We start from the raw sequence: 26668 nt of genomic DNA on the forward strand, positions 1-26668 counted from the left end.
CTCAGCTCACTTTCAACCTAGTATAAGCTGGTGTGGTCCAAAAAGCAGTGCCCTTTTATACCATCCCATGACCTGCTCAAATCTGGGCAGTTTTCTTCCTAAATCTAGGCTCTTACACTCTTTAATTTACAGCTGTTTTCATCCCACAGCTGCACTGCATTTTAAGGAAGCCCCCTGCTCTCAGCTCACACAGGTTATTGCTCCACTTCTGAACAGCACTTGGGTCTCCAGAGCTTGTTTGTTTTATTGTAACACACAGGGATTACACAGGAGCAGAGAAATATTCCAGCTCACAAACCAAACCAGATAACTGAAATCACAGACTGTGCCTTGAAATTAGCCCAGTGCATGCCTGAACAGGATTCATATCTCTGTGGGAACTAACCATCCTTTCTCTTTTTCTTCTTTTTTATCCCCCTCTGCTGCTGTTTCCTCTGGAAGGTGATCTTCAGTAAATACTGCAATTCCAAAGATATTATGGACCTTTGCTGCATTGCAACAGGGCTACCAAGGTGGGTCTGTCATTTGTGACATTCATTTCACTTTTATTTCTTTCCTTTGGGAACAATTTAAAGACAGGCCCCAAATTATTTATTTAGCTGCTATTCAGACTTGTCTCTTGTTTCTGGAAGAAGAAACTGGGGCAATCAAGAGCTGGAAAATGTGGAGGTAGGGAATTGAGCCACCTCAGTGTTGGCTGCACACGAGGAACAGAGTAGAACAGAGGAGAAATAATCTAAAATAAAAGCAAGGGAAGAAGCCCAGCTCTGAGTACACACAGGCTGGGCACACCTACCACTTATATCTCAGTGCTACATTTTTGCCCATATTGTGTGAAATGCAGGAACATTTTTAGAACCTGTTTTTTAGGGGGAAAAATGGGGCTAACAAGAAGTATTGCCACCAGGTAATAAGCTTTCTCTTTAGGGGTTTTAAAATCTAATCCCATGTATGGGATAGTCAAACACAAAGCACCTCAGCTGAACCATTTTATAGAGCATAAATATCTCCAAATCCATTACCCAGGCCATGTATTTCCTAATTTATGTTGTCTCACAAAGTCTCTGTATCTCTCCTGTTGTAATTTTCCATTTGGGGAAAATCCAAATAGGATTTGTTCCCTTCAACCTCAAGAGCAGTATCCAGCTGAAACCTCAGTGCTGAGAGGGGTCCAGGGTCATGGGAGGGTATCTGGGAAGGGCTGGGATGTGGTGGATGGTGTAACATCCATCCATCCATCCATCCATCCATCCATCCATCCATCCATCCATCCATCCATCCATCCATCCATCCATCCTCATCCATCCGTCCATCCATCCATCCATCCATCCATCCATCCTCATCCATCCATCCATCCATCCATCCATCCATCCATCCATCCTGATCCATCCATCCACCATCCATCCATCCATCCATCCATCCATCCATCCTGATCCATCCATCCACCATCCATCCATCCATCCATCCATCCATCCTGATCCATCCATCCATCCATCCATCCATCCATCCATCCATCCATCCATCCATCCATCCATCCATCCATCCATCCATCATCTCTGGAAACCCAGGGCACTGGGAATATTTCTCTGTCTGCTCTGGGGTGCCCTGACCCCCAGGGCAGCGCTGACTCTGACCCTCATTCATGGAGAAAGTCTCCCAGACTTCAAGATACACTAGAATCCACAAAAGTGTGAAATAGATTATAGAGAGCAGTGTAGGTGTATCACTTGGTGAGAAATTGAGGTTTCGGGATTTTTAGTGTGTTGTGGATGGAAGCAAGGTGGAGGGCACAGGGTGTTGTCCTGGGTTTCTTCCTCATGCTTCTTCTTCCTTCTTTTCCATGGGTTTGGGTGGCATTTTGTAATTGGGCAGAAAAGTCCCCATTGCAGCTCTGTGGGATCAGTTATTGGGGTAAAAGGGAAAATAATCCAGGTGTCAGTTCTTAACTGGATAGTTTAGTCTTAAAAGACCTTGAACAAGAGATTGTTGGCCATTTTGTGCCTTCTAATGAAAAGCTGCAGAACTCACAGTAGTGAGACTGTTTTACTGATAAGAAATAATAAACACCTGAGTGTGAACATGAAACACCATCTCACGTGCCTTCAATCCTGACCCAGAGAAACCCACAACTGGTACTACCACAATCATCCATCCATCCATCCATCCATCCATCCATCCATCCATCCATCCGTCCATCCATCCATCCATCCATCCATCCATCCATCATCCATCCATCCATCCATCCATCCATCCATCCATCCATCCATCCATCCATCCATCCATCCATCCATCCATCACCTCCAGTCAATGGAGCAGGGGAGGGAAGCCCCTCAGTCATTTCCAGAACCCTTAATCACCTCCAGAAGGGGGAATCTGCTGTTTCAATAAGGGCCTGGAGCAGCCCAGGCAGGATGCAACAAGGCAAAGTCTTTATCTCTGGACACACAACTTTACAGTACAGGAAAAGTGCAGGAGAAAAATAAGCCAGTCTTCTAATCATGGTTTTACTGCATGATTCCAGCTCTGAGGATTGAAAGATAAAATTGAATTTGCATAAGCTGCTGGACAGAATTAATGCCCTTTGCTGTTTGTTCTATTTCCTCCTATTTGACATTAGAGAGGTTAATAACTCTCATTTTCCTGTGATGTCAAAGACTTCCACTCCATCACCCAGGAAACTTTGTTCAGCAGTTTTAATCACTCACAGTCAGGGTGTTCATATTTGGCATTTTATTTTCATCAGAAGATTTTGAAAGGAAAATTGCATTTCAACCAGGATCCCGGAGCCAAAGTAAACCTCCAAGGTTTACATCTGAGCCTATGAGATCACCCTTAGCACAGTAATTAAAAAAGAGAAAGACCCTATATTCAGCAAGATATTTGTTTTGTTTGTTTTGGTAAATGAATAACTAAATAACTTCAAGATATTCATAGCACCAAAAGTCATTTGTATGGGATGAGTCAATACGTAACTGCTGAGTCAATCTATCACAAAATACAGCTTTTTAACAGAAATTATTATTCAGTGAGTCAAGAGAATAAATGAATTAGCAGGGAGCAAGGTCTGCTCTGAGATCAAAAATGATCACACTTCACATTTTTCATGGGTGAAGCACTGAGCCTTCCCTGCCCTGGGCTTTGACTCTTTCTGCTCTGAGGTAACAGAGGTTACCTTCCAGGCCAGAAGCAAGGAGAAAAGAAGCATCTGCAGGAGGGAGGATGGCTCTGCATCCCATGCAGCAGCAGCACAGAATTCCAGCTGGCATTTCCAGGTCACATAACCCTCTTTGGAACTTGCTTTTCAGGAACACCACCATCTCCCTGCTGACAGCGGACAACTGCATGGTGTCCATTGACCCCACGATGCCTGCCAACACTGAGAGGTGAGCCCTGCTGCCACCTGCTCCCCCAGGACAGGCTCAGCCCCAAGGCAAGGCAGGGGCAGCCTGCAGAAGGTTTTTGTGTGCAGTGGGAGGGGATGGAAGAAGAAATGTGTGCTGGCCTGTAGCACGAGTGATGGTTGGGAAGATTTTTTGGTTTATTACAAAACTTTTACTTGTTAAAGCAAGAGTAATTGTCTTAGGGGAAAAAAAAATCCTGCTTTTAGGTGTTTAATGTAAAATATCTATTCCCATCTCTCCCTGTTTGCTGTCAAAGGTCTGTTGTTCCCCCACTCCTGATTGCTCTGCAGGGCACAACCAGCAGATTACTTAAAAAGCAAACTCAAAATCTGTGATCAGTGATGAGTTCAGGTCTCTTCATTGCTGGCTTTGGCCCATATTTCATGATGACTCTTCAATGCCTTTATTGCACTGTGTGGTGCAGCCCCAGCAGCTGGGAGGGAGCTCCTGCACAGGACAGGGCACAAACACAGAGCAGAGGTTGTGGCTGCCCCATCCCTGGGAGTGTCCAAGGGCAGGCTGGACAGGGCTCTGAGCAGCCTGGGATGCTGAAGGGTGTCCCTGTCCATGGCAAGGGGCTGGGACTGGATGATTTTTAAAGTCCCTTCCAACCCAAATTCTATGGTTCTATGATTCTGTTTCTAAATCAGAGAATGTAATAATTCTGTTTCTAAATTCTCTGTAAATCAGAGGGTTGTGTGTTCAGAAAAAGTGCCCATTGCTTACTCAAACTCACAGGTTGCAAGAGAGCTTGGGATATCTTCAGATACTTCTTTGTACTTCTCAGGGAGCACAGATGTGAAATACAAACTGCATTTTGAGTGTTGCTAACATCAACCCTCTGTGGCTCTTCCAGGTCTCCATACAAAGTGATCCCAGTTATGACTGAGCAGCTCTCAGGTAAAATGACCCTTTGGAGCTGAATCTACTAAAGCTGAATTAAGTAAAGCTGAATTTTCAAACATTTGCATGTGGAAATTATGTGGCCATGAGGCAAAAACCCAAAGATGTCAGTGTCATGGTTGTAGCTGCAGCAGAATAAGAAGTGTTTGATCACAGTGTTCTGCAGGAAAGCTTAAAAAATGTGCCTGGATTTCAATGAATGTGAGGATCAGGTGAATGGTCGAGTTCAGGGAACTTGCTCTGGTCTGACTCAGCACTCCTGATGCCCTGGGGGAATCCTTGCATGGACCAGTGGGGGTTTTTCAGGCAAGAAAAATGAAAGTCTGTTCTACAATGTTTTGTTAAACCTGCCCATTCCTCTGCTGGAAAGCTGAGCACAACATTTGAGGCTCGTGTTATTTCCAAACGGCTGAGGAGAGAACATAATTTCTGCTGTGGGCATGGTAGCTGTAAGTGTGATAAATATTTAAATTCACCTGACAAGATTAAAGAGGGCCTGGGTGAAAGAAAACATTTGGAGCACATTCCCCAGCCCCAGGCAGGGCTGGAATGCCTCTTCTCCCACTCCTCTTTGCTGTCAGTACCATGCTCTCAGACTCTGGAGCAGAACTTTGGCTTGGGGCAATCCCTGTGAGCATCTGGCTCGTGGTTTCTCTCATCTGTGCAGCTGCACAGTCTCCTGCCACTCTCACCAGGACACTCTGGAGCCACAGGGAGAGGCTGGCAGGGCTGCAGCAGGACAGGGGACATCAGCTGGGGACACTCCTTGGAGCAGTCAAGTGGGAAGATAAGAGAGACAAAGGGCACGAGGTTGTGATTGTCCTGGAAACACAGAACAGCAGTGAGACAAAGCCTGGGGCTGGAAAAAGTGGTGTGCAGGAGTGGGTGAGCTTGTTGGGGTGGGAGAGGTGATGTTTTGGTGGTCCCACCTCATCTTCTGGCTTAGGGTTCTGTATTATGGATGGAAACTGACACTCTGACACTCTGAAAATATTCATTTCATTAAAATCACTGTGTCTTCTTCAAGGACAGGCACAGGGAACTGAGGCTGCTCCCTGAGGCATCTGCCTTGGCAGAAATATCTGGAAAGGAGGATGTGGGGAGGACACAGAGGCAGCAGCAGGGAGATTGTGCAGGGAGCAAAGGTGAGCAGAGAGCACAGAGGGTAGGGAACAGGGAAGAGCCACCGTGAGATTTGTGAGAAGCCATAAACAAATCCCATGTCAGTGATTGCCAGTCACACGTGTGACTGCAAAGGGGAAGGAGCTGTCTGCCAAAGTGTTTCCTTATTGTGACAAGCCCTGCAGCAGCAGCAGCATCACTCTGCTGCTCTGGGAGCACAGTCTGCTTTATCACAGGAGAAAAGGTGGGGTGAGCACGTGGCTCTGTGTCCCAGCTGCTGTGAGTAACCCCATGGCAGAGAAAAGGAGACAGCATGGCTCCAGCAGGGAATGCCACTGAGTTACACCAGCTGGGAAGCTGATTGAGGGGATTTCTAGCAAACACACTCCTTTTTGAATGTATTTTTGTTATTCCCCTAACATGGAGCTAGCAGTGTATTTTTATAGGACCGTGGATGACTTTTCACACTGTCCCAAGGCCCTCATTTTTCATCCCCAGCTGACAGCACACGGCTCTGCTTTGTGCAGAGCACAGCTCACTGTGTCAGCAAGACCTCTCTTCACTCCCTGCATTTCATAAAAAAAGGATTTCCAAAGATCTTGAGCTGAAAAGGGCAAGAAAAATCCTGGCCATAGATTGTCAAAACATAAGACAGAGTCTGCTGTGGAAAGAGGGAGAAAGTTGAGCTGAGTGTGATGGAACTAATGTTCCTTGGTGCCTTTTTTTTTCTTTCACATGGCTTGTCATTAATCTTAAGCATTCCTGACATTTTGCTGACAGTAGGAAGAATAAACAGAGTGGGAAATTGTTCCTTTTCATTAAAAGAAAAAAAAAAAATGAAACAACCCAGCTCTGTTCTGTTCTTCACTTCTCACACAACTCTGCCTGATTCCCAAAGCAGCTGATCCAAACGGGTGCCAAAAAGGGGGTCACCCCAATTTTCACAGCGGTGGGAGGTAATGCACCTCTCCCAGCAGACTCCCAAGCAGCTGCAGGAGAATGGCACAGGGAACAGAGGCTGTAAAAGGTGGGATTGGGAAATATAATCCTTGGGGAAGAAAAACATGAGCAGTGGCTGCTGTCCAGCAGAGGAGATCTCCACTGGAGTCCTGCTAAGGAACAGTTCTTCATTTCCTGGCCATGGTCATGGGACAGGGTTGGAAATAAAAGCATCATTATTATTCCAGAGAGTGTGGGATGCAGCAGCCATGGATGTGGCAGGGGTCAGCTGTCTGCAAGTGTTGGGATCAGAGTCAGGATTAGAGTTAGGGTCAGGGTTAGGGTTAGGATTAGGGTTAGGGTTAGGGTTTGGATTAGGGTTACGATTAGGGTTAGGGTTAGGGTCAGGATTAGGGTTAGGGTTAAGTTTAGGGTTAGGGTTAGGATTGGGGTTAGGGTTAGGGTTTGGATTAGGGTTAGGATTAGGGTTAGGGTTACCGTTAGGATTAGGGTTAGGATTAGGGTTAGGGTTAGGGTCAGGATTACGGTTAGGGTTAATTTTACAGTTAGGATTAGGGTCAGGATTAGGGTTAGGGTCAGGTTTAGGTTTAGGTTTAGTGTTAGGGTCAGGATTATGGTTAGGGTTAGGGTTAGGGTTAGGGTCCGGGTTAATGTTAGGGTTAGGGTTAGGGTTATGATTAGACTTCGGTTTAGGTTTAGGCTTAGGTTTAGGTTTAGGCTTAGGATCCGGGTTAGGGTTACGGTTATGTTTATGGTCAGGGTCTAGGTTAGGAACAGGTTTAGGTTTAGGGTTGGGATCAGGATTAGGCTTAGAGGACAGTTACGGTTAGGTTTAGGTTTTGTGTCAGGATTAGTGTCAGGAACAGGGTCAGGATCAGGTTTAATGTCAGGATTCCGGTCAGGTTCAGGGTTAGGGTTAGAGCGGCCTGAGCTGGCTGGCTCTGAGCCCATGAAGCTCCTGGATCTCACCCTGTCCCTCCTCCTATGGCCCTGGAGCAGAAGATTCTTGGCTATCCAAGCAGAGCATCAAAACCCCTGTGGCAAAACCTTTTCTCTGTGGTATTTTAATTTCCAAGCCCATTGAATGAGCATCCTGTCCCTCCCCCCAGCAGAAGGGCTCTGGTCTGTGTCCTCCTGGTGGAACTGGCTCACAGCTCACAAATTGATGGCTGTGTTGTTGCTTCAATTAGTAAGATTCATGCACTTCTAGATTTGACAGGGGTGACAATTAAATGAACAAACCCTATTAGCAGCACCCTCTTGAGGGATAAAATTGAAATCTGTTTAATTTCTGATTGTGCAGAAGAAGGAGCTGTTATGGAGTCAAAAGTGCTCCTGACAGGACAGGAAAACATTCTCAGGGAATTTCTGACTGCTCCAAAGTTAGGGCAGCAAAGCCCAGCATTGCTGCACTGGGATGATTTTCCCCATGGATGATTCAATACCTGAGATCTTGTGTGGTTTGGTGTTGGTAAAACGACAGAAATTTGTCACTGGGTCTAAATCTTATTCTGGCACCTCTCCCTTCTCCTTTTGGAGTCTTGTTCATGCTCTCAGCTCAGGCAAGACTGAGGAGGCAGAGACTGGGAGAGAAAAATCCTCCTCCCACTGCTGCTCCGTGCACTGGGATGTGGCCAACTCCTTTGGGATTGCTCACCTGATGGGGAATTTGCATGCAACAGCCCGAATTAACCTGAGCTGTGAATTACATCCATCTGGGGCTCCATGTGACAGATTCATGGATGTGGGCTCGGGCTTAAAATTCACCCCTTCCTGAGGCTTTTGTCCACCTGGCTCCTTGTGGGTTTTTTTAATTCCTCTGACTGCCCTGATCCAAGCAAACCACAGAAAGTGAAATGCAGAGAGCAGCCTGAGCCAGATGATACAGGGCAGGGATTCACCAGCCTGACGCTGGCAAGGAAAGGGAGATGCCCGTGCCCTCCCAGCCTTGCTTGGCCAAAGCAGAAGAACCAGGGGGAATCCAAGCCATTCCCCCAGCCCCAGGGACTCCCTGCCCACAGCCTGTGTGGCTGGCAGGGTGGCAGGGTGGCAGGGGCTGGCAGGGTGGCAGGGGCTGGTTTGCAGGGTGGCAGGGGCTGGCAGGGGCTGGCAGGGGCTGGCAGGGGCTGGCAGGGGCTGGCAGGGTGGCAGGGGCTGGCAAGGGCTGGCAGGGGCTGGCAGGGTGGCAGAAGCTGGCAGGGTGGCAGGGTGGCAGAAGCTGGCAGGGGCTGGTTTGCAGGGTGGCAGGGGCTGGCAGGGTGGCAGGGGCTGGTTTGCAGGGTGGCAGGGGCTGGCAGGGTGGCAGGATGGCAGGGTGGCAGGGTGGCAGGGGCTGGTTTGCAGGGTGGCAGAGGCTGGCAGGGTGGCAGAGGCTTGCAGGGTGGCAGGGGCTGGCAGGGTGACAAAGGGAGTCACGAGAGGATGGAGGCATCTCCCTGGCCGCGATCCCAGAGGGTGAGAGGCTGCAGGAAGAGGCTCTGTGAGCAGGGTGGTGGAGGCAGAGCGTGCCTGCCAGTGGGTAATAACCCATCTGTGCCAGGGCAGCTCAGCTGAGCTGCTCAGAGTGCCCCTGGTGCCAGGCTGGCAGGGAATTTGGGCTCTCCCTGCCAGCCTCCCACCCAGCCACGGCAGGGGCACAGGAACAAACGCTGCTGCCAAATCCCCCACACCTGCTCCGCTCCCAGGACCTGCTGGGGACGAGGCAGAACAGCTCCTTTCTCCACCGTGTCCTGGCCAAGCTCCCTGCTGAGCTTGGCACAGGCCATAGGGCAAAGAGCAGGAGTGGCACAGAGCCCTGGGCAGCCTGAGCTCTGCCCAGCATTAACCATTGCAGCATCTTCTGGGGGGTTCTGGTTGTCTTTTGTCAGCTGCAAAACACCCAGGGTGTTGTGCAAAAAGCTGGCTTGCTGAACACCTGCATCTGTAAATATTGCTGGTTTGAAGTGAGGGGGGAAGAAAGGGGATGTTTTGGGGGGGATGCTGCAACAGGACCCTCAGTAAAGCACCCAGGGCTGCTGCCAGGGCTGCTTGCAGCAGGATTTCCTTTTCAGAGAGGGAATTGCAGCAAAACAAAGGAAGCAATCTGAGGGAAAAGGTATCTGTGTGAATCTGGGGCTTTAGCCCTGCCCAGGGGTATAAAAAAATGAGACAGACGGTAATGAAGGGAGCAAAAGCACCCTTAGCCCTCCTGTTTTACAAAGGAGGGGACAAACAAGAGTAAATTATGTCAGATCAATGTCTCATTTTCTTCAGAACCCGGGGTTACCAGAGGTCTTCCCTTTGGAAAGGAACAGGGCAGAGAAATGGATCTTTGTCTCTTTAAGATGAGGCGAGCTGCCACTCTTAGTCATATATCTTTACTGCACCCTAGGGTTATAAAAACATACATCTTCATTTTGAAAGTCTTTTATTACATCCATAAACATCAGATTGCAGCTGACTGTTCCCTGGATGGGAATTTCTTAGTCCTCTGAGTTTTGACAGGGGGAGGGAGTGAAAGTAAGATTGTTGGGGTTTGGTTTTTATTTTTTTTTTTTGCTGGAACAGTGTTTATAGGGAACTTGTCAGTCTCTGGCACGCTCCAGCCACTGTCAGAGGGCTGAGCAGCCTCGAAGGGAGAGGACAGGGGTTGGTTTCTCTGCTTTCCCTGCTTGTTTCCCCTGTTGGACTCTGTGCCATCCCAGGTGCTGCCCACGGTAAGTTTTCCTCCTCTCTTAAATAGGCGTTTGCTTTGTTTCAGCGCTTGGGTTTTGTGAGAAAAAATGGAAAATGGGTCTTTGTGAGAAGAAGCAATTTCTGTTTTCTCTGCTGGGAGCTGGGGGGGGGGGGCGGGGGGGGCAAAAGGGAAAAAAAAAAAGAGGGAATTAGATCTGAGACCTTCAGAGCGCAGAATGCTTGCTCCAGTTTCCAGGCACAGGGGTAACAGGCAAATTGTTTTGACCTGTGATGTGAATGCTCCTGACAAGTATTGCTGATGTCTCTAATACCCGAGGAATTGCAAATCCTTTCAACAGGTACAAGAGCTGTTATTTGGAAATAAATGGTAAATGCTGGGCTGTATTTCTGTCTCATGTGTTTTGCCTGGGTGATTGCACTTGTGAGGTGCTGTGTTCCCTCGGGGAAGGACAAAAAGTATCTGCAGAAATGCCATGGAGTGTTTCTGTGTGGGGTATAAATAAATAGGTGTTCTGAGATCTGCAGTGTGTTTCTGAGTGCACTCAGTGCTTCCTTCCCTTGAGCACACCCCCAGTGCAGGAATCTCTGCAGCACTTTGGGGCAGTTTGCTTTAGCTGCTGGGGGAAAGAGGGAACAATCCCAAAACAGCATCTCAGGGCTCAGCAAAGGTGATTTGGGCTTCCCCTTTTTGTGTGGACATGCTAAAAGATGGGAAAACATTGCTGTCATACTTCTTCCTTCCTAAAGTGTGCTGTCCCTTGAAATCTAGGGTCCTGCTCTGAGGGGTTGTTTGCTTTTCCTTGTGCTGGGAATTACAATCCTGTGATTTTCTTGGGAAGAAGCTGGGGCTTCATCAGCCTGACTTTCCTGAGGCAGCAGGAGATCCTGAGAGCCCACAGGGCTCCCAGTGTGGAGGAACTCAGGGAACAATGGGATCTTGACAGGATCCCTGTGGCAGCTCCGTCCAGGCTGTGCTCTCAAGGGAAAAGGTGCTGGAAAGTTGTACCCTGCTGTGTCCATCCCACAAACCGGGAAGGGCAGAGCTCATTCTGCAGGGAGAGCACTTTGTCATCTCGTGTTTGCCTGGAGTTTGTGCAAGGCAGCACAATCCTCAGGCACTTGCACCAGGAAAATAAATAAATGGTTCTCCAGGATAAGACTGAAAGGCAGGCTGGGTTTTATTTAGTGTTTATGGGCTATGGGGCTGTTCATGGGCTATGGGGTTGTTCATGAGCTGTGGGGCTGTTCGTGGGCTGTGGGATTGTTCATGTGGGGTTGTTAATGAGCTCTGAGGTTCTTCATGGGCAGTGGTGCTGTTCATGAGCTGTGGGGCTGTTCATGGGCTGTGGGGTTGTTCATGGGCTGTGGGGTTGTTCATGTGGGGTTGTACATGGGCTGTGGGGTTGTTCATGAGCTGTAGGGTTGTTCATGGGCTGTGGGGTTGTTCATGAGCTGTGGGGCTGTTCATGGACTGTGGGATTGTTCATGGGCTGTGGGGTCGTTCATGGGCTGTGGGGCTGTTCATGGGCTGTGGGGTTGTTCATGAGCTGTGGGGTTGTTTATGGGCTGTGGGGTTGTTCATAGCTGTGGGGCTGTTCATGGGCTGTGGGGTTGTTCATGTGGGGTTGTTCATGGGCTGTGGGGTTGTTCATGGGCTGTGGTGCTGTTCATGAGCTGTGGGGCTGTTCATGGGCTGTGGGATTGTTCATGTGGGGTTGTACATGGGCTGTGGGGTTGTTCATGGGCTGTGGGATTGTTCATGTGGGATTGTTCATGTGGGGTTGTTCATGGGCTGTGGGGTTGCTCATGGGCTGTGGTGCTGTTCATGAGCTGTGGGGCTGTTCATGGGCTGTGGGATTGTTCATGTGGGGTTGTACATGGGCTGTGGGGTTGTTCATGGGCTGTGGGATTGTTCATGTGGGATTGTTCATGTGGGGTTGTTCATGGGCTGTGGGGTTGCTCATGGGCTGTGGTGCTGTTCCTGAGCTGTGGGGCTGTTCATGGGCTGTGGGATTGTTCATGTGGGATTGTTCATGTGGGGTTGTTCCTGAGCTGTGGGGTTGTTCATGGGCTGTGGGATTGTTCATGTGGGATTGTTCATGTGGGGTTGTTCATGAGCTGTGGGGCTGTTCATGGGCTGTGGGATTGTTCATGTGGGATTGTTCATGTGGGGTTGTTCATGGGCTGTGGGGTTGCTCATGGGCACTCTGTCACAGAGTGCTGGTGGTGTAGAGACACCGACTGTGAGCAGGAAATTTCAAAAGCCAGGTGGGGTTCTTAGTGTCCCACCCAAGGTCTGTGAAAGGGTCTGTTCTCCAGAAAGTGCTGCCTTAAAACAAGCCACCTCTCAGACACTCAGCCTCCCAAAAATAAAACTTCTGGGAAACCTGTCTGTAATCTGCAGGAAAAGAAAGGCAGGTGAGACAAGGAGCCATTTCCAAACCCTGTCACTCTTCAAAGCACCTAAACAATTTTTTGGCCTCCCCATCAGAACTGGAAGCCCACTTTGCAGAAGGGCTGAGGGTATCTTTCCTTTCTTTTTTTTTTTTTTTTTTCTATCATGTCTTCTTTCTATTTTTTTTTCAGAGAAAGAAGAATTGTTCCAGAATTTATTGGGACAGATTGCTGAGCAGTTCTCGAGGTAAGAAACTGAACGTCATTATTAATTTAAAATGCTGTTTCTTCTATCTACCTGAAGTGAAATTTTCACAGGAGGCAGAGGGGCATTTAAGACATCTTTCAAATCCCACTCTGCCTGCCAAATTTAGGTCTGGGACACATTATTTCCTGCTGACAGCAATACAGTAGCTCAAACCAAAAGCAATTTCAGTGATTATCTTTGATCTAAAAAGGAGATCAAGTAGTAAATGCTCCTTCCCTCTTAGGAAGCAAAAGAAACACTGGTTTGTTGAGCAGTCAAATCATCAGATTTGTTTCGTTTTTCCCTTTATCACCCAAAAATGTCTCTCCTCAGAGAGGATTTCTCCACATCTGTGTAGCTGCTTATTTAATCCCAGCTGGTTTCAATAAGGCAGATCAGTCCCAGAAATCAGCAGCGTAACTTGGCAGGAGGGGAGGAGGTTTCAGAGCCTGCAGACACCAAGACGCTGCTCTTGGACAATCATGAATTACCAATTGAACAATCATGAATTACCAATTGAACAATTAGGAATTACCAATTTAACTTTGCTTCCCTGGGGGGGTACAGTAGCAAGGCACTGCTGAGAGAGGGGCAGATGAAGTGTTGTAGAGCCACAGGACATTCCCAGGGCCATAAAAAAAAATATCTCCTGTTAATTTTTCTGAAAATTAAACCCAGGTGTATTTTCTGCCCCAGTGTTAGCATTTCCATGGAAAATTTGCTTTTCCTTATGGCAAATGTGAGCTGGGCAGATCAATCACAGAGATACAAATATGGACATTTCTAGCAGAAGTCCATAGCATCTAGGGTAGGTAGAGCATGAAATGGATGCCATTAATAAATGAGGGTTTTCTTTCCAGGGTTTTTAAAATCAATGAACTGAAAACGGAAGTAGCTAATCACTTGGCAATGCTGGAGAAAAAGGTTGAATGTGAGTGTCCCTTTATTCCTATCACAGTGGGAACTGGTGCCTTGTGACCTCTGACCTGTCCTGCTCCTCCACTTTCTCTAACCCCTTGTAATTTGGCCAACTCTGAGCCCCCAAGGCCACAGGTCAGCCCGTGGGGATGGTGGCGATGTGGGGACCAGGGTGGGCTGGCTGGTGCTGCCAGCATCCAGAGCTCTTCCTGTCCCCCCTCTGAGGGGCTGCTGAGCCCTCCACTGAGCTTTGGGGCTGGGGCCACGTCCTGCTGTTCCCATGTCCCTGTGGCACAGGGTCTCCACCAACCCCTGTCCATCTCCACCTCCCAGCCCCTGGCCAGCCCTCCCATGTCCCCCATGGCCCAGTGGTCTGTCACCTCCTGCACCCAGCAGTGACCTCCCCATCCCTCTGCACCCCCTGATCCTCTGACTCTGAGGAGCTGATCCCACCCTCACTGGGGCTGTTTGGTCTGTAACACCCTCCTGCTGCTCTCAGTCCCATCCCTCACAGAATTCACAGAATCACTGGGTTGGAAGAGACCTTCAAGACCATCGAGTCCAGCTCAGCCCCAACAGCTCAACTGAACCCTGGCCCCCAGTGCCACATCCAGGCTTTGTTAAACACACCCAGGGATGGGGACTCCACCACCTCCCCGGGCAGCCATTCCAGAACTTTCTCGCTCTTTCCATAAAAACCTTTTCCCTGCTCTCCAACCTGTATTTCCCTTGGTGCAGCTCGAGGCTCTGTGCTCTGGGTGTGTCAGTGCTGCTGGAGCAAGAGCCCAGCCCCAGGTGAGCACAGGCACCTTTCAGGAGCTGTGCAGAGTGATGGGGGCACCCCTGAGTCTCCTTTTCTCCAGGCTGAGCACCCCCTGTTCCCTCAGTAATTCCTTGCACTGTAACACAACCATATTTTTACAGTGCAACAGCCAAATTCAATTCACCCGCTCAATGAGCTCCTTTCCTGGGTTTTTTGGTGGTTTTGTTTCCCCTTGTGCAGTTTCTGAGTTGTTTCAGTACATCAGGCAGAACACAGGTCCCAGAGAGGCAGGGGAAGGGTGTGAATAAAGTGCTGCCATCCAATTTTGACTTCAAACCCCCTGTGTCCTTGAGGATGCTCAGGGGCATGGGAGAGCCTTTCCCAGCACTACAGCTGCAGAAACAACTTTCCCACTAGGGTTGTCTGGGAAAAAAAAGAGTTTCTGGTTCTTGAAACTTCCCCTGACCAGAAGCTACCTTGACCCTGCAGCTGCTCAGGGAGACTGATCCCCCTGTCAGCAGAGGGAGGAAGAAATGTCCTGATTTGAGGAGCAGCTGCAGGGAAGGCTCTCCCTGTGGCCACCCCATCCCTCAGGCTCCTGGTGCTGCGGGATGTCCATGGAGGGGGCAGCCTGCAGCTTTCCTACCCCCAGAAATGAACCCAGGTATGGATTCCTCCCTGTTTGGCTGCTGCTCCTCCCAAGGCTCTGCTGGTTTATTCTTTGACACCCCCCCAACAAAAGAGAAAAGAAAAATGAGCTCAGCCTCTCTGCATTTTCAAACTTCTGCCCAGCTCCATTCCTCAGGGCTAAATGCCATGGGTTAGAGCACATGAGGTAAACTGTGGGTCTCTGTGTCCCCTTGGCAGCCCAAGAAAGGAACAATCCCAGCCAGCCAGGGGCTGCTTTGGGGATTCCTGGCACAGCTCTGCCTCTCAGCACTGGCACAGGGGGGAGATAACCATGGCATCCATGCCATTCCTGGCAGGAAAAACTGAGCACCTGCCCAGTGCAGCACTTTATTCAGTGCTGGTTTAGGGAAGGCAGCATGCCCAGAGCCATGCAGGTGGATGAATTCCCTGCTCCCCAAAGGAGGATTCTCTCCCTGGGTGGGTCCCACTGCTGATGGAACCAGCAGCTGATGGAGCAATCCATGGGAAGGAACTCCCTGGGCTGCCCCTCTGCTCCACACCAGACTTCCAGAGTTTGCAACAGAGCCCATTCTGCAGCATTCTGAAATAACTCCCTGGGCTGTCATGTGTGAGAAGCAAAACCGTGGGAGAGAGGGAGTGTCCAACCTCCCTGCCTGAGCTGGGCTCCCAGAGGCTGCTCTGAGCCATGTTTCACTGCTGGATTCAGCCCAAGGATCTCTTTAGACAGCACAGGGTCTTTTCAGAAGGTATGTCTCACTGCAGAATAATGTATTGAGCCCTTAATCAGTGCACATGACATGGCCATTTATCATTTGCAAGCCAAATGTGGAAAGAATTGTGCTTTTTATTTTGCCTTTTCTCCTGCCTCCTTCAGAGATCCCTTTTCCACCACTTCCACATGTGCTCTCCAGGATTTCTTCCCCAGAGGGGACGTGTGTGTGTGTGTGTGTGTGTGTGTGTGTGGATAAGTGCTCATGACAGCACCACATCTGCACCTCCCATGAAATGTTCTCAGCTTCCTTCCCATTCCTAGAGGCCTCACCAGAGATGTGTTTTCAGGGAGCCAAATCTTTTAGTTGATTTTTAAATCCCAGCTAAAGCTTGTCAGTTCCCCTTGGAAAATGAGCCCATGCAGAGCAAGCACTGGGAAAGTTTTGTCCCATGGCTTGACTTTGCACAGCAGCCCACACAAGAACAAGGAAGCTGCCAAAAAACCCTTTGCAATTTGTCAGCACTTCACATCTACCTTAAGAAAATAATTATGTAAAATTCTCTGCTTCCCCAGAGAGATTTGGGATGAAAACCAATGAGAAAAATGCTCAGGGCTGCCCATTTTGCACCAGAACTCCTCTTCTCCCAGCACTTGCCTGCCCCATTTCCCTGTCACTGATAACTCTGCTTGGCTCCTACTGCTTCAAATAAGCACTGGCCACCAATTAGACACCTTGGAAAATGGAATTTCTCCCAGGTGAATGCGCCGGTGTGGTACAGAGCAGCACAGGGCCTGCAGGTCAGCTAGAGATGACTATCAGCAGTTGAACAAAGCACCCAAAAAATGCAGGTATCCAGAACTAAGATATCCAATGAGCAGCTTGTCTGCATCACCACGTTGTGATCACCCAAAGAAATTGACTGTAACAATGACAGATGAAAAAATATAAATGCCTAAATGGGATTTTTAGGAGAGCATCCCTGTAAACAAAAATAAACTAACACCCTTTTCCCTTTCCTCTCCTAATATAATAATTTATATCAGGATAATAATATAAAATATTATCATATTATAATATATATAACAATATATAATATATAATATATAATATATAATACATAATATATAATATATAATATATAATATATAATATATTATATTATATATTATATATTATATATGTTATATGTTATATGTTATATGTTATATGTTATATGTTATATGTTATATGTTATATATAATATATATTATAATATATTGTATATTGTATATTATATATTATATATAATATTATATATTATATAATATATAGTGTATATATATATATAATAATATATATAATAATCAGACACATCTCTTTCCCTTTTCCCAGCTGCAATCTTTGTTGTTACTCTCCTAAAGGTAAACAAAACTGAGGTCTCTGCTTATCTCCAGAGCTGTGCCCTTCAAGGCAGGGCTTTATCACTTGCTCTCCAGATAAGTGAGATCCAGACTGTGATTTTCTAAGAAAGTTGCTGAATACTGATTTTCCTCCATGCAAACAAGGAGTTCAGTAAACAAATGAGCTGTGAAATGATTGCATGTGAATGACATGCAGTGATAAATGGAGCTGTGTCCTTGATCACACTGACAGTGCAACGAGGGGGAAAGAAAAGGGAGAATTATTCTCACACCCTCATTGGGCTCTCTCAGCTATGGGGAATAAAGTGCCCTACTGCATAAAAAGGCAATCAAACTTTTTGCCTCATGGCTCTCACAATTACATGCAGAAGGGAAATATAGGATTTTCTGTGCTTCATGTAGAAATAACCTTTGATTACAGAATTGATTGGCAAAAAGAAGTGACAGGATTTCAATAGCTTAAAAAAAAATCTATCATTAGAGCCAAATTTTCAACATTTTTCTCTCCCCTCTGCATTCTCACTTCGGTTTTTCTGTATCCAGCAATGCCTCCCAGAGCTCCTTAATGCTCTGCATGAACTTCCGAATTAAAACCTTTTATCTTAATGGGAATTCTAATCCTGTCGGGACGTGTTTGCATAGCCCTGCTTATCATCCCATCAGGGGAGTGGGGCTTTTTCCTGCTCAGGATTTCCTCTGATTCCTGCTCTGCAGCCCAGGAGTGAAGGCACCAGAGGAGCAGCCTGCTGCTGCGCAGAAGCTGAGATGTTTTAGCCATCGAGTGAATCCAAGCTCTGTGGGTGTTATCTGCGTTGGCAGCAGAGAATCCCTGTGGGTTTCCAGGGTCTCCTCTTGCTTTGGCAGTACCTCTCACCTGTGGGAGAGCCCAGGCAGCCTGTGGGAGCTGGATAACTCCACTGGCAGAGCTCCCTGAAGTTTTGCACCATTGTGAAACCAGACCCTGCGACTTCTGGCCATGGTGACAGCCCTGTTGTTTCCCTTTGTTGGCAGTGGAAGGCCTGAAGGTGGTGGAGATTGAGAAATGCAAGCGTGACATTAAAAAGATGAGGGAGGAAATGGCAGCAAGGAGCAGCAGGTAAGTTCTGCTTGGCACCCAACCACAGGAGTGTCTGGTTTCAAACCCTCATGCAACATTTCCACTCAGAATTATCTCCTGGGCTTAGAAGTAAAAGAGCAGGGAAACCAATAACCATCAATGACAGAGGTTTTAATTTACTATTTGAAGATTTATAGCCATTCACCAGTTAATTTAGCTTGGGCCATGGGAATAGAGAAAAAGGTCCTGGGAGTTATTTGTCACCATACAGAATGGGAATTCTTCATCCAGATTTACTGGGGGAGAGAGAGAGAGAATGGGAAAAGAACTTCTGCACACTGCAGCTTTTGGTTGGGAACCAGTTAGCACTCGAATCAGCTCCAATATATTCTGGGAGATTACCAAATAAATATGTAGCAGCTCCTCTAATTATGATCTCATGCTATTATAAATCACCCGTTTCAAATTCAACGAGAAATTGGGAATTTGCATTCTAATGCAAGGGCTCATTGTGATGGTGGAGCTGGGTTTTGCTGTAATTAAAACAGCAGCAGAAAAAATTGCATTTCCTACGGTGCGTGGTCTCAGCTGGAAAACAGCCCCTGTGTCACTGAAGTGCCCCACTAGGACAAACAAATCACTCTGAGATTGGGAATACTCCTGGGAAAGATGCTGGAGAGGAATGTACCCTGCTGCTCAAAATGGGGGTGAAGGGGATTTTTCAAATGTAACTTTGCTGTCTTGACAGCCTCGGGGTCAAATTGTCTGACCCTTAATCAAAACTGTTTCCTGCTGAGGGCAGTGGAAATGTGCTAAAAGATTCAGGCTTTATAATCACTCGTTTTTGTAAATGTTGCCATGCAGATATGTCAGGAGGCACAATGATAATTCATTGCCATGAAGTCCAAGGCCAAACTCAGCTGTCATATTAGCATAAAAGCAGAGTAACATTATTAACCTCAGATTTGTGTGCCTCAGCAGGGTGGAATGCAGTCTGCCCTGTGACTTGCATCATTTCTTTTTGGGGTGTGTGGAGAAATCTCATTAGAAAAATCCAAGCCCAGGCTGGCAGCCAATGCAGGAGCATGTGTGCTGGTTTGTGCTGGGTGTGATGTGAGGAACGTGTGTGCCCATGTGTCTCTGCCTCAGCTGTGGCAGGGAGCTGGCAGAGCTGAACTGTGATGCGCAGTGATGATGATGAGCAGTGATGCACAGGTGGACAGGGAATTAGCTCCAAAAAAAGAAGTTATGGCAAGTTCACGTTCACTCAGTCACCACCACAGCACATCAGGGAGTATGAGACTGTCCCAGCAGCCATGACTAATTCCCATCCCAGATCCTGTCCCCTTCCAATCTATATTTTGTGGTCTAAACAGCAACCTGTTAACAGGAAAAGCTGGAATGGGGGGTGTTCCATCTGCTCAGTGCCAGCTGGGGTGTCACCTTCACAGAGGGCTGGTGGTGAGATGTGACAGGCTCCAAAAGGAGGGACCAGCACAGGGTGTGAGGCTGGAAAGCTGTGCTAAAGATGGGAGTGGGCTCAGCTGGGCACAGACACCCACCCTGGCTTGCTCTGGGCTCACACCCACAGCTGCTGTCTCTGGAGCAGGAGCAGGGCTTGCTCTGCTCAGCATCACCTTGGTGCTGTGTCCACATGGTTCTGTCACAGCATCCCTTTGGTGCTGTGTCCATATGGCTCTGTCACAGCTCCTCCTGGTTACCCTGAGCTGCCTCTCCCTCCTCCCAGCTGCTCAAAGGCTCTTCCTGCTCATGCAGAACTCTGCCCATGATTATCTTCACCCTGTGAGTGTGGGAGCCAAAGCAGCTGGACGTGGATACCAGTCTGAGGAGATGATGATGCTCCTTGGTGGCTCCCATCAGGAGCTGAAGTTCCTTATTCCCAAGCCCCAGAGCAGCCAGGTCACCAGCCTGTGGTGACCCCAGCCTAGGGATGCTTCACCCACCTCAGGAAGCTGAAGTCTGAAACCTTCTCCTGCTGGCATGGGATGTATGTGGGAACGGAGGCATCCCAGAGAAGGGGAAATGTTATTTGCTCTCATTTGGACCTGTCATCCCTTGTGCAGTGTCATTTGCTAGATAATGCATTGTGGTTGCAATTAGGGATCCCGTGTAAATTTAATTGATGTACATAAATATTTGTGAGTGCCTGTATTCCTTCAATAAGATCTCAGTGTACACAGCTGTATGGGTGTTTACCTTTTCTTATATTTGCTGTTACATTATCAAATGAGAGAGTAAGGCAGGGCAGCCAGGTTTATAAAAGCTCAGTGAATTGTGCAGCTCTCTGCTCAGAAGAGCAAAGCAGCTCCATTTGCATCCTCCTCAAATTGCTTTATTTTTTTGCTTGTCTGCTTTTTGCACTCACCACTGGCAGATGCTAATAGCATTATGGTGTCATTTAAAATCATGATCATTTGCAGATCCAGTTTTGCATTTGTGAAGGTCTGATGCATCCTGGCTCTGGTGTGTTCCCCAGTGTGCTGGGATGAAGGCTTCAATATCCTGCTACAGCTGGGAATTAGAGATAGCTGGCTGACCCTCAGCTAACCCTGGCAGTCAGCTCCAATTAGGGCAAGGAATGCCCCAATCTCACTATTTTTATCCTACTAATACCCCACACAGTGGAGTTTTGAGGAAAGGGCTTTAGGAATGATTAAGACAGCTTTTCATCAAGTGAGAACCTCCTTAAACAGGGCAGGAAAAGGCAGCTGGCTGATGTCAGCTGACCACCATGAGCTGTGAAATGACATAACTTTCACAGGATTCTGACACTGCCACCAGAAATGACAGCAGACATCAATGTTAAGAGGAGAAAAGAGACCTGGACTAATTCCCAACAGAGAAGAGAATCACTCAGAAGAAATACAATGCAAAATGTAATAATCAAAAATGCCCAAACCGAGTTAATGGAATTCTTTGCTTGGCTTCTTTTGGGAGGTTTATTTCTGCTTCCTTTGGCAGGAGGCTTGAAAACTGAGAGAGGATAATCCAAATGTTAGGACTCCAGGGATAAATCCCTGGAAGTGCTCAAGGCCAGATTGGATGGGGCCCTGAGCAACCTGACCCAGTGAGCAGCATCCCTGCCCACAGCAGGGTGGGTGCAGCTGGATTTTTCCAACCCAAACCATTCCATGGCTCTACAAATGCAAAATGCAAGAAGATCAGCCTCACACAAGAGTTAACAAAGTCCATGTGGACAGCTAGCTGGGAAAAGCCCTGCAAGGCCGTCTTGGCCAAGCTGGGCCTGGTCCCCACCTTGTCCCCAGCCCAGAGCTCTGAGTGCCACGTCCAGGCCTTCATTGGACATCTCCGTGGATGGGGACTCCAAACCTCCCTGGGCAGCCCCTTCCAGTGCTTGACCAGCTTTTCAATGAAGGAATTCTCCCTGATGTCCAGTCTGTCCCTGCCCTGGCACAGTTTGAGGCCATTTGGGAGAAGAGCCCAACCCTCCCCTGGCTGCAGCCTCACCAGGGAATGGCAGAGTGATGAGGTCCCTCCTGGGCCTCTGCTCAGATGGGAAAGCATCAGCTTGGCTTTTCCATGTGCAGAGGAAAGAAGAGTAGATAACTGGCAGTGTTAATAACCAGGCAAGTGTTAATTACCCATAATTACTGGCAGTGGCTCCCTTTCTCCAGGATCAGGGAGCCAGGCAGAGGCGTCTGCCAAATCTGTGCCTCTCTGCTGTTGTCCCACACAAGGGGCAGCAGCCAAGGAGGTCACAGCATCAAAGTGGAAGTTCTCATGGGCTGCAGCAAGGCTCAGTGGGTGCCCTCAGCAGTGAATGAGCATAGATTTATAGAATAAAATCACCATAGCCAATGTGGTGCCGCCCTGGAGAAGGATGCCTGCCATGGACATCAAGCTGCTCACTGGAAGTCTAAGGAGAAGTGGTTGGGTATTGTCTTGGTTTGGAAAGCCAGGTGTCTGCTAAGGAAGGCAGGAGCCTCCCCTGAAACGGAAAATGTAAACCCTCCCTCAGAATTGCTATAAATTTAAAATTAAGGGGCTCTCAGGCAACAAATATGGCAGCAGGAAATAACAGTTCTTTAATAGGGAAGAAAATAAAAGGATAAAATAAACAGTGCGGTAAACTAAACCAACACTGACAGTCAGAACACAACCTGACATCCTGTGGGTCAGGGTGTTGGCAGCAGTCCCATTGGAATTGTGGCTGCAGCCCTCCTGGAGTGTCAGGGGTGGTTCTGCTGGAGCAGGGATCCTGTAGAGAAGGATGTATTCTTCCTCTGAAGATCCAGTGGAAAAAGAGGCAGCTGTTGTTCCTCTGGGAATCCAGTGGAGAAGCTGTGCTGGTGTTCCAGAATCTCCAGATTATATCCAGTTAGGAGTGCTTGGCTCCTCCCTCTGGGCTCACATCTCCCAGTGGGATGCTGTAGTTCTTATCAGTCATGCAGGGACATTCAATAGTCTCTTATCAGCATGTGTCTCCTCCCGAGGGAGGATTGGGTGTGGAAGAGATAAGGCATAGTGCCCACTTGACCAAAGACAACTGCCATACAGATGGCAAATAGAATATGTCTTGCCTTGCAATCTGGGACAGGTATCCATGGATACATGCCTGAACTTGGATCCGGATCCTTCTCTCTTGAATGCAAACAGACCAAGAAAGGGCAACAGGGGTGTTGCACAAGGGGAGAAAATCCTGAGGAGGATCACACTTCCAAAGCATTTTGGACAACACTGCATTAGAAAGGAAGAGGTGTCGGAGCAGGATGGTTCTCTGAGGGGTGGCCACTGAGGCACTGTGCTTGTGTTCCCTCGATGTTAAGAGATGAATATTTCATTTCAGGACTAACTGTCCCTGCAAGTACAGCTTTTTGGAGGAAAACAAGAGGCCAGCTCCACGGAGGGATGTACCATCCTACCCAAAGGTACCACACAATTTTCTCTTCCCATATTCCTGCCATCCTGACGAGTGCTGCCTTACAACGTGTGACTCCTTAGCCATTAATTCCCTGTTATTCTAAATCCAAGATCTGATCCAAAATGCCAATGGAAAAAGCCATCAGTTGCCCATGGTGACTTAAAGTTTAATTCTCAGTAGTCTTTAATACTTGCAAGCTCGTTAGTGCTTGAAATGTTAATGAACATTGTGCATTCATCAACATTTAACACTCTTTTGTCTAGTTATATTTGTTTATTCTCCACGCTCATAGCAACAATCAAAAACACCCTGTTATGCTGTGTTCTGATTGAAAGTAGTGCTGCTGCCTGTTTTCTCCTAATAGATTATTTTTTAATTTAAAAAGTAATTTATGGGGATGCTTCACCTAGGGAAACAAAGAGAAAATGCGACATTGGATTCTCTCCAAAATGATTCATTGTCCCTGTGAAAATGAGTTAGTGTATTTGCTAGAGAAAACAGTAATGCTGGAAGAAAAATGTCTTCTGGGCAAGCACAACTACAGATCCACAGTGATGAATGAGGCTGAAACCATGAAGAGCACAGGGTCTTGAATGCCAGAACCTGCAGTCTTTGCCCACAAGAATTATTTAAAGCTGCCTGGTTATGCCTGCCCAGTGACCAGCCCAGACTTTGACAAAACACCAGCTCACCCATTTGCAAATGATGGTTTAACCATGAGCATCACCTCACACACACCAAAGCTGAATCCTCACAGTCCTGTGTGATGCAGATCCATGACATGGACATGGGTCTGTGCACATTTTTCCTCAGAGCCCAGCAGAGCAATAAATTCTGCTCTTTGTTCTGCTCTGCCTCGCTGAAGTGACCTCCACTGAAGCACAGACTCTGGCACTTCTATTTCTTTTGGTTAACTTTTGCCCAGGAGGCTTGTGCTCCTGACACTAACACATGATTTCAGAGAACACATCATTTCTAAGCCAGTTTTTTTTTCCCTTGATAATATATATGTCAGATTAAACTTTGATGGACTGCTGCATTAGGATCTTGAATTAAGAATAAGGAGTTGCACTGAACCACTGCAGAGTAAACTTTTGTATTTCTGCATTATTCCTAGAGCAAAACTCATGGGAGTTTGGGGTTTTGGAGATTTGCAAAATTTGTTATCAGTTGTCAGGTGCTGGATTTGTCCAATGTCAGTGAGGCTGAAGGAAGATGTCATTGCAACACCAAATCTGTACTGCTAAATTGCAGTTTTCTTGCAGAAAGTCACACTAAATGTGCATTGTGTGGGCAAATGCAAAACTCCTTGCCTTCTGAAGAAGAAAAATTAATCTTCTGTGTTGTTCCTCCTTGGATTAAATATCAATTTGATGGCTCAGAAATTGTCATTCACTTGCTCAGGAGAGTAAACCCAAACTAGAGACAGCCATGGTAAATGGGCCAATTGAAGCCACAAAGGTTTTGAGTCCCAAAACCACTGATGAATAGGATCCTGAAAAGATGAATCTGTAGAGTCCTGATATCCCCATGTCTTTTAACCCTGCACATTCCTTTTCTTTTCATTTTCTATACAGCCATAACTGGTGAATGAGCTTGATTTTGTTTTAGGCTTTGAGCGTAATGATAAAAAATCACTTGAATCTTGCAGGCTGACAACCAATTTGAAACTGTGGGCTCTCTTGAAAAAACACTCAAAATGAGAGCATAAATCATCTGAAAATAAACATATCATCCCCACCAGCTAATTTAGCACTGTAAGCAGAGACACTTCACACCACCCTCCCCAACTGGCAGCTTCGAGTGCTGCTGATGCTCTGCAGGCAGCAGAACCAGTGCAAGGATGGGTCTGTGCCCTGTGCCTTTGATTTTCTGTGCTGGATTTAGCCATGACCCTCTCCTAAACACCTCCACTCTCCCTTTTCTCCCAAGTTCTGCCCCACAAGGATCTGCCCCAATGAGCAGCTGCCAGCTGGTGAGAAGGGTGAGGAGGGTTGGGTGGCCAGAGGGAGAGATCATTTGCTCTCTCCTTGGGAAATGTGGCTAAATCCCTCATGAATGGAGCCCTGGGAGCCCCAAGGACGTGCCAGCAGCATTCCCATGGCAGGGACACCCTTGTTTAATTACCCTCCTGCCTTTCTGTTTGCAGTACATGCTGTCCCAGGAGACCATCGAGGCTCTGCGGAAACCGACTTTTGACGTGTGGCTGTGGGAGCCCAACGAGGTGAGGATGCCAGGTTGGCAGGGTTGGCACATTCTGAGAGCCAAAAAGGTCAGAAGAACCCTTTGAGACAGACTGCAGGGTTTTCCCCCCTTTCCTGCCCCTTACTCTCAATATTTTTCCATTTCTATGCCACACCAGAAATGCAGTGCTTCTTCGTAGCAGATGGCAGGTAGATGATGCTGCTTATCATTTCCTGGCTTCTCTTTATTTGCTCTTTAATCTCTTCCTAGTAAAGTCCCTCAACTGGTGCACTGTCATTACTGCCACATGAGTTCTCCCATGCCATTTTATCTGAACAAATCAATCCCCAGTGAAGTGTGTGCTTAAGCACATCATCAATAACTCCACTCAGATCAATAAAGCAGCAGGCAGAGGTGCAGGCATTGATTCACACCCCTTCAGCTGAGGGTTTTTTCTGCAGCTTGTTCTGAAGAGGTTGCAGGGCTGCATTCAAAGCCAATTAATATCTCCTTATTGCTTCATTTTCTTCCTTTTTTTTACTGCTATTAGTGTTACTCGTGGTTGACCATTTGTACTGCAGAAGGTTCTGGAAGGTTCTTTGTGTAAACCTCCAGAACCGTGAAGGAGAAGAATTTTAAGAGTGGACAGCTTATAATATAAAGTAAAACCAGATATATATAATATAAAGTGTAAAATCAGCTTATAATAGAATATAAAACCACGTATATATTATATAATGTATAGAACCAGTTTATAATATAATGTAAACTCAGACATATATAATATAATGTATAAAACCAGCTTATAATATAATGTAAAACCAGATTTAGTAAGGACTAGCAAATCTCACTCAATAAAAACATCATGGAGGACAGGACTAAATTTTTTAAACCAGGGAAAGGCTTGGGTAGCTCTGGAAGCATGCCCAGCAGCAATCATACAAATTACTCAATTTTCTTCTTTTTTTAACTGCTATTAGTGTTATTCATGGTTCATCATTTGTACTGCAGAAGATTCTGGAAGGTTCTATGTGTAAACCTGCAGAAGCCTGAAAGAGAAGGATGTTAAGAGTGGACAGCTTATAATATAATGTAAAACCAGATATATATAATATCATGTACAAAACCAGTTTATCATATAATGTAAAACCAGATTTAGCAAGTAGTAGCAAATCTCACTCAAGACAAACATCTCAGCAAACACAGCCTTGCAGCAAGCCTGGCTCCTCCTTCTCAAATGCCTTCTCACTTTTCAAGCCTTACAAGAGTCCCATTTTCACCCTTTTGCTGCTGACCAAGAAAGCTGCACATGAAAACTGAGATTCCCCTGTGTTCAGGGGAGTTTTGGGACTGAGAGTCTCCTCCTCACTCACCCAA

General features: G+C 47.2%; 1 protein-coding gene across 5 annotated transcripts in view; it reads left to right on the forward strand.

Moving 5' to 3' along the window:
• Positions 1-26668, forward strand: part of PDE9A (phosphodiesterase 9A) — a 58818-nt gene that overhangs the window by 15392 nt on the left and 16758 nt on the right. For 2 of the 5 annotated variants that reach the window (XM_063181360.1, XM_063181366.1), the window contains exons 2-9: positions 442-512; positions 3306-3383; positions 4258-4301; positions 12648-12702; positions 13563-13633; positions 18159-18243; positions 23033-23114; positions 25257-25331. In XM_063181360.1, the coding sequence (XP_063037430.1) occupies positions 442-512; positions 3306-3383; positions 4258-4301; positions 12648-12702; positions 13563-13633; positions 18159-18243; positions 23033-23114; positions 25257-25331 (561 nt within the window). Of the gene's footprint in view, positions 1-441; positions 513-3305; positions 3384-4257; positions 4302-9575; positions 10082-12298; positions 12480-12647; positions 12703-13562; positions 13634-18158; positions 18244-23032; positions 23115-25256; positions 25332-26668 lie in introns of those variants that run through there. The other 3 variants (XM_063181379.1, XM_063181373.1, XM_063181354.1) reach the window with 3 other exon arrangements.

Source organism: Melospiza melodia, chromosome 2 (assembly GCF_035770615.1).
Source record: "Melospiza melodia melodia isolate bMelMel2 chromosome 2, bMelMel2.pri, whole genome shotgun sequence".
NCBI classification, from domain to species: Eukaryota; Metazoa; Chordata; class Aves; order Passeriformes; family Passerellidae; genus Melospiza; species Melospiza melodia.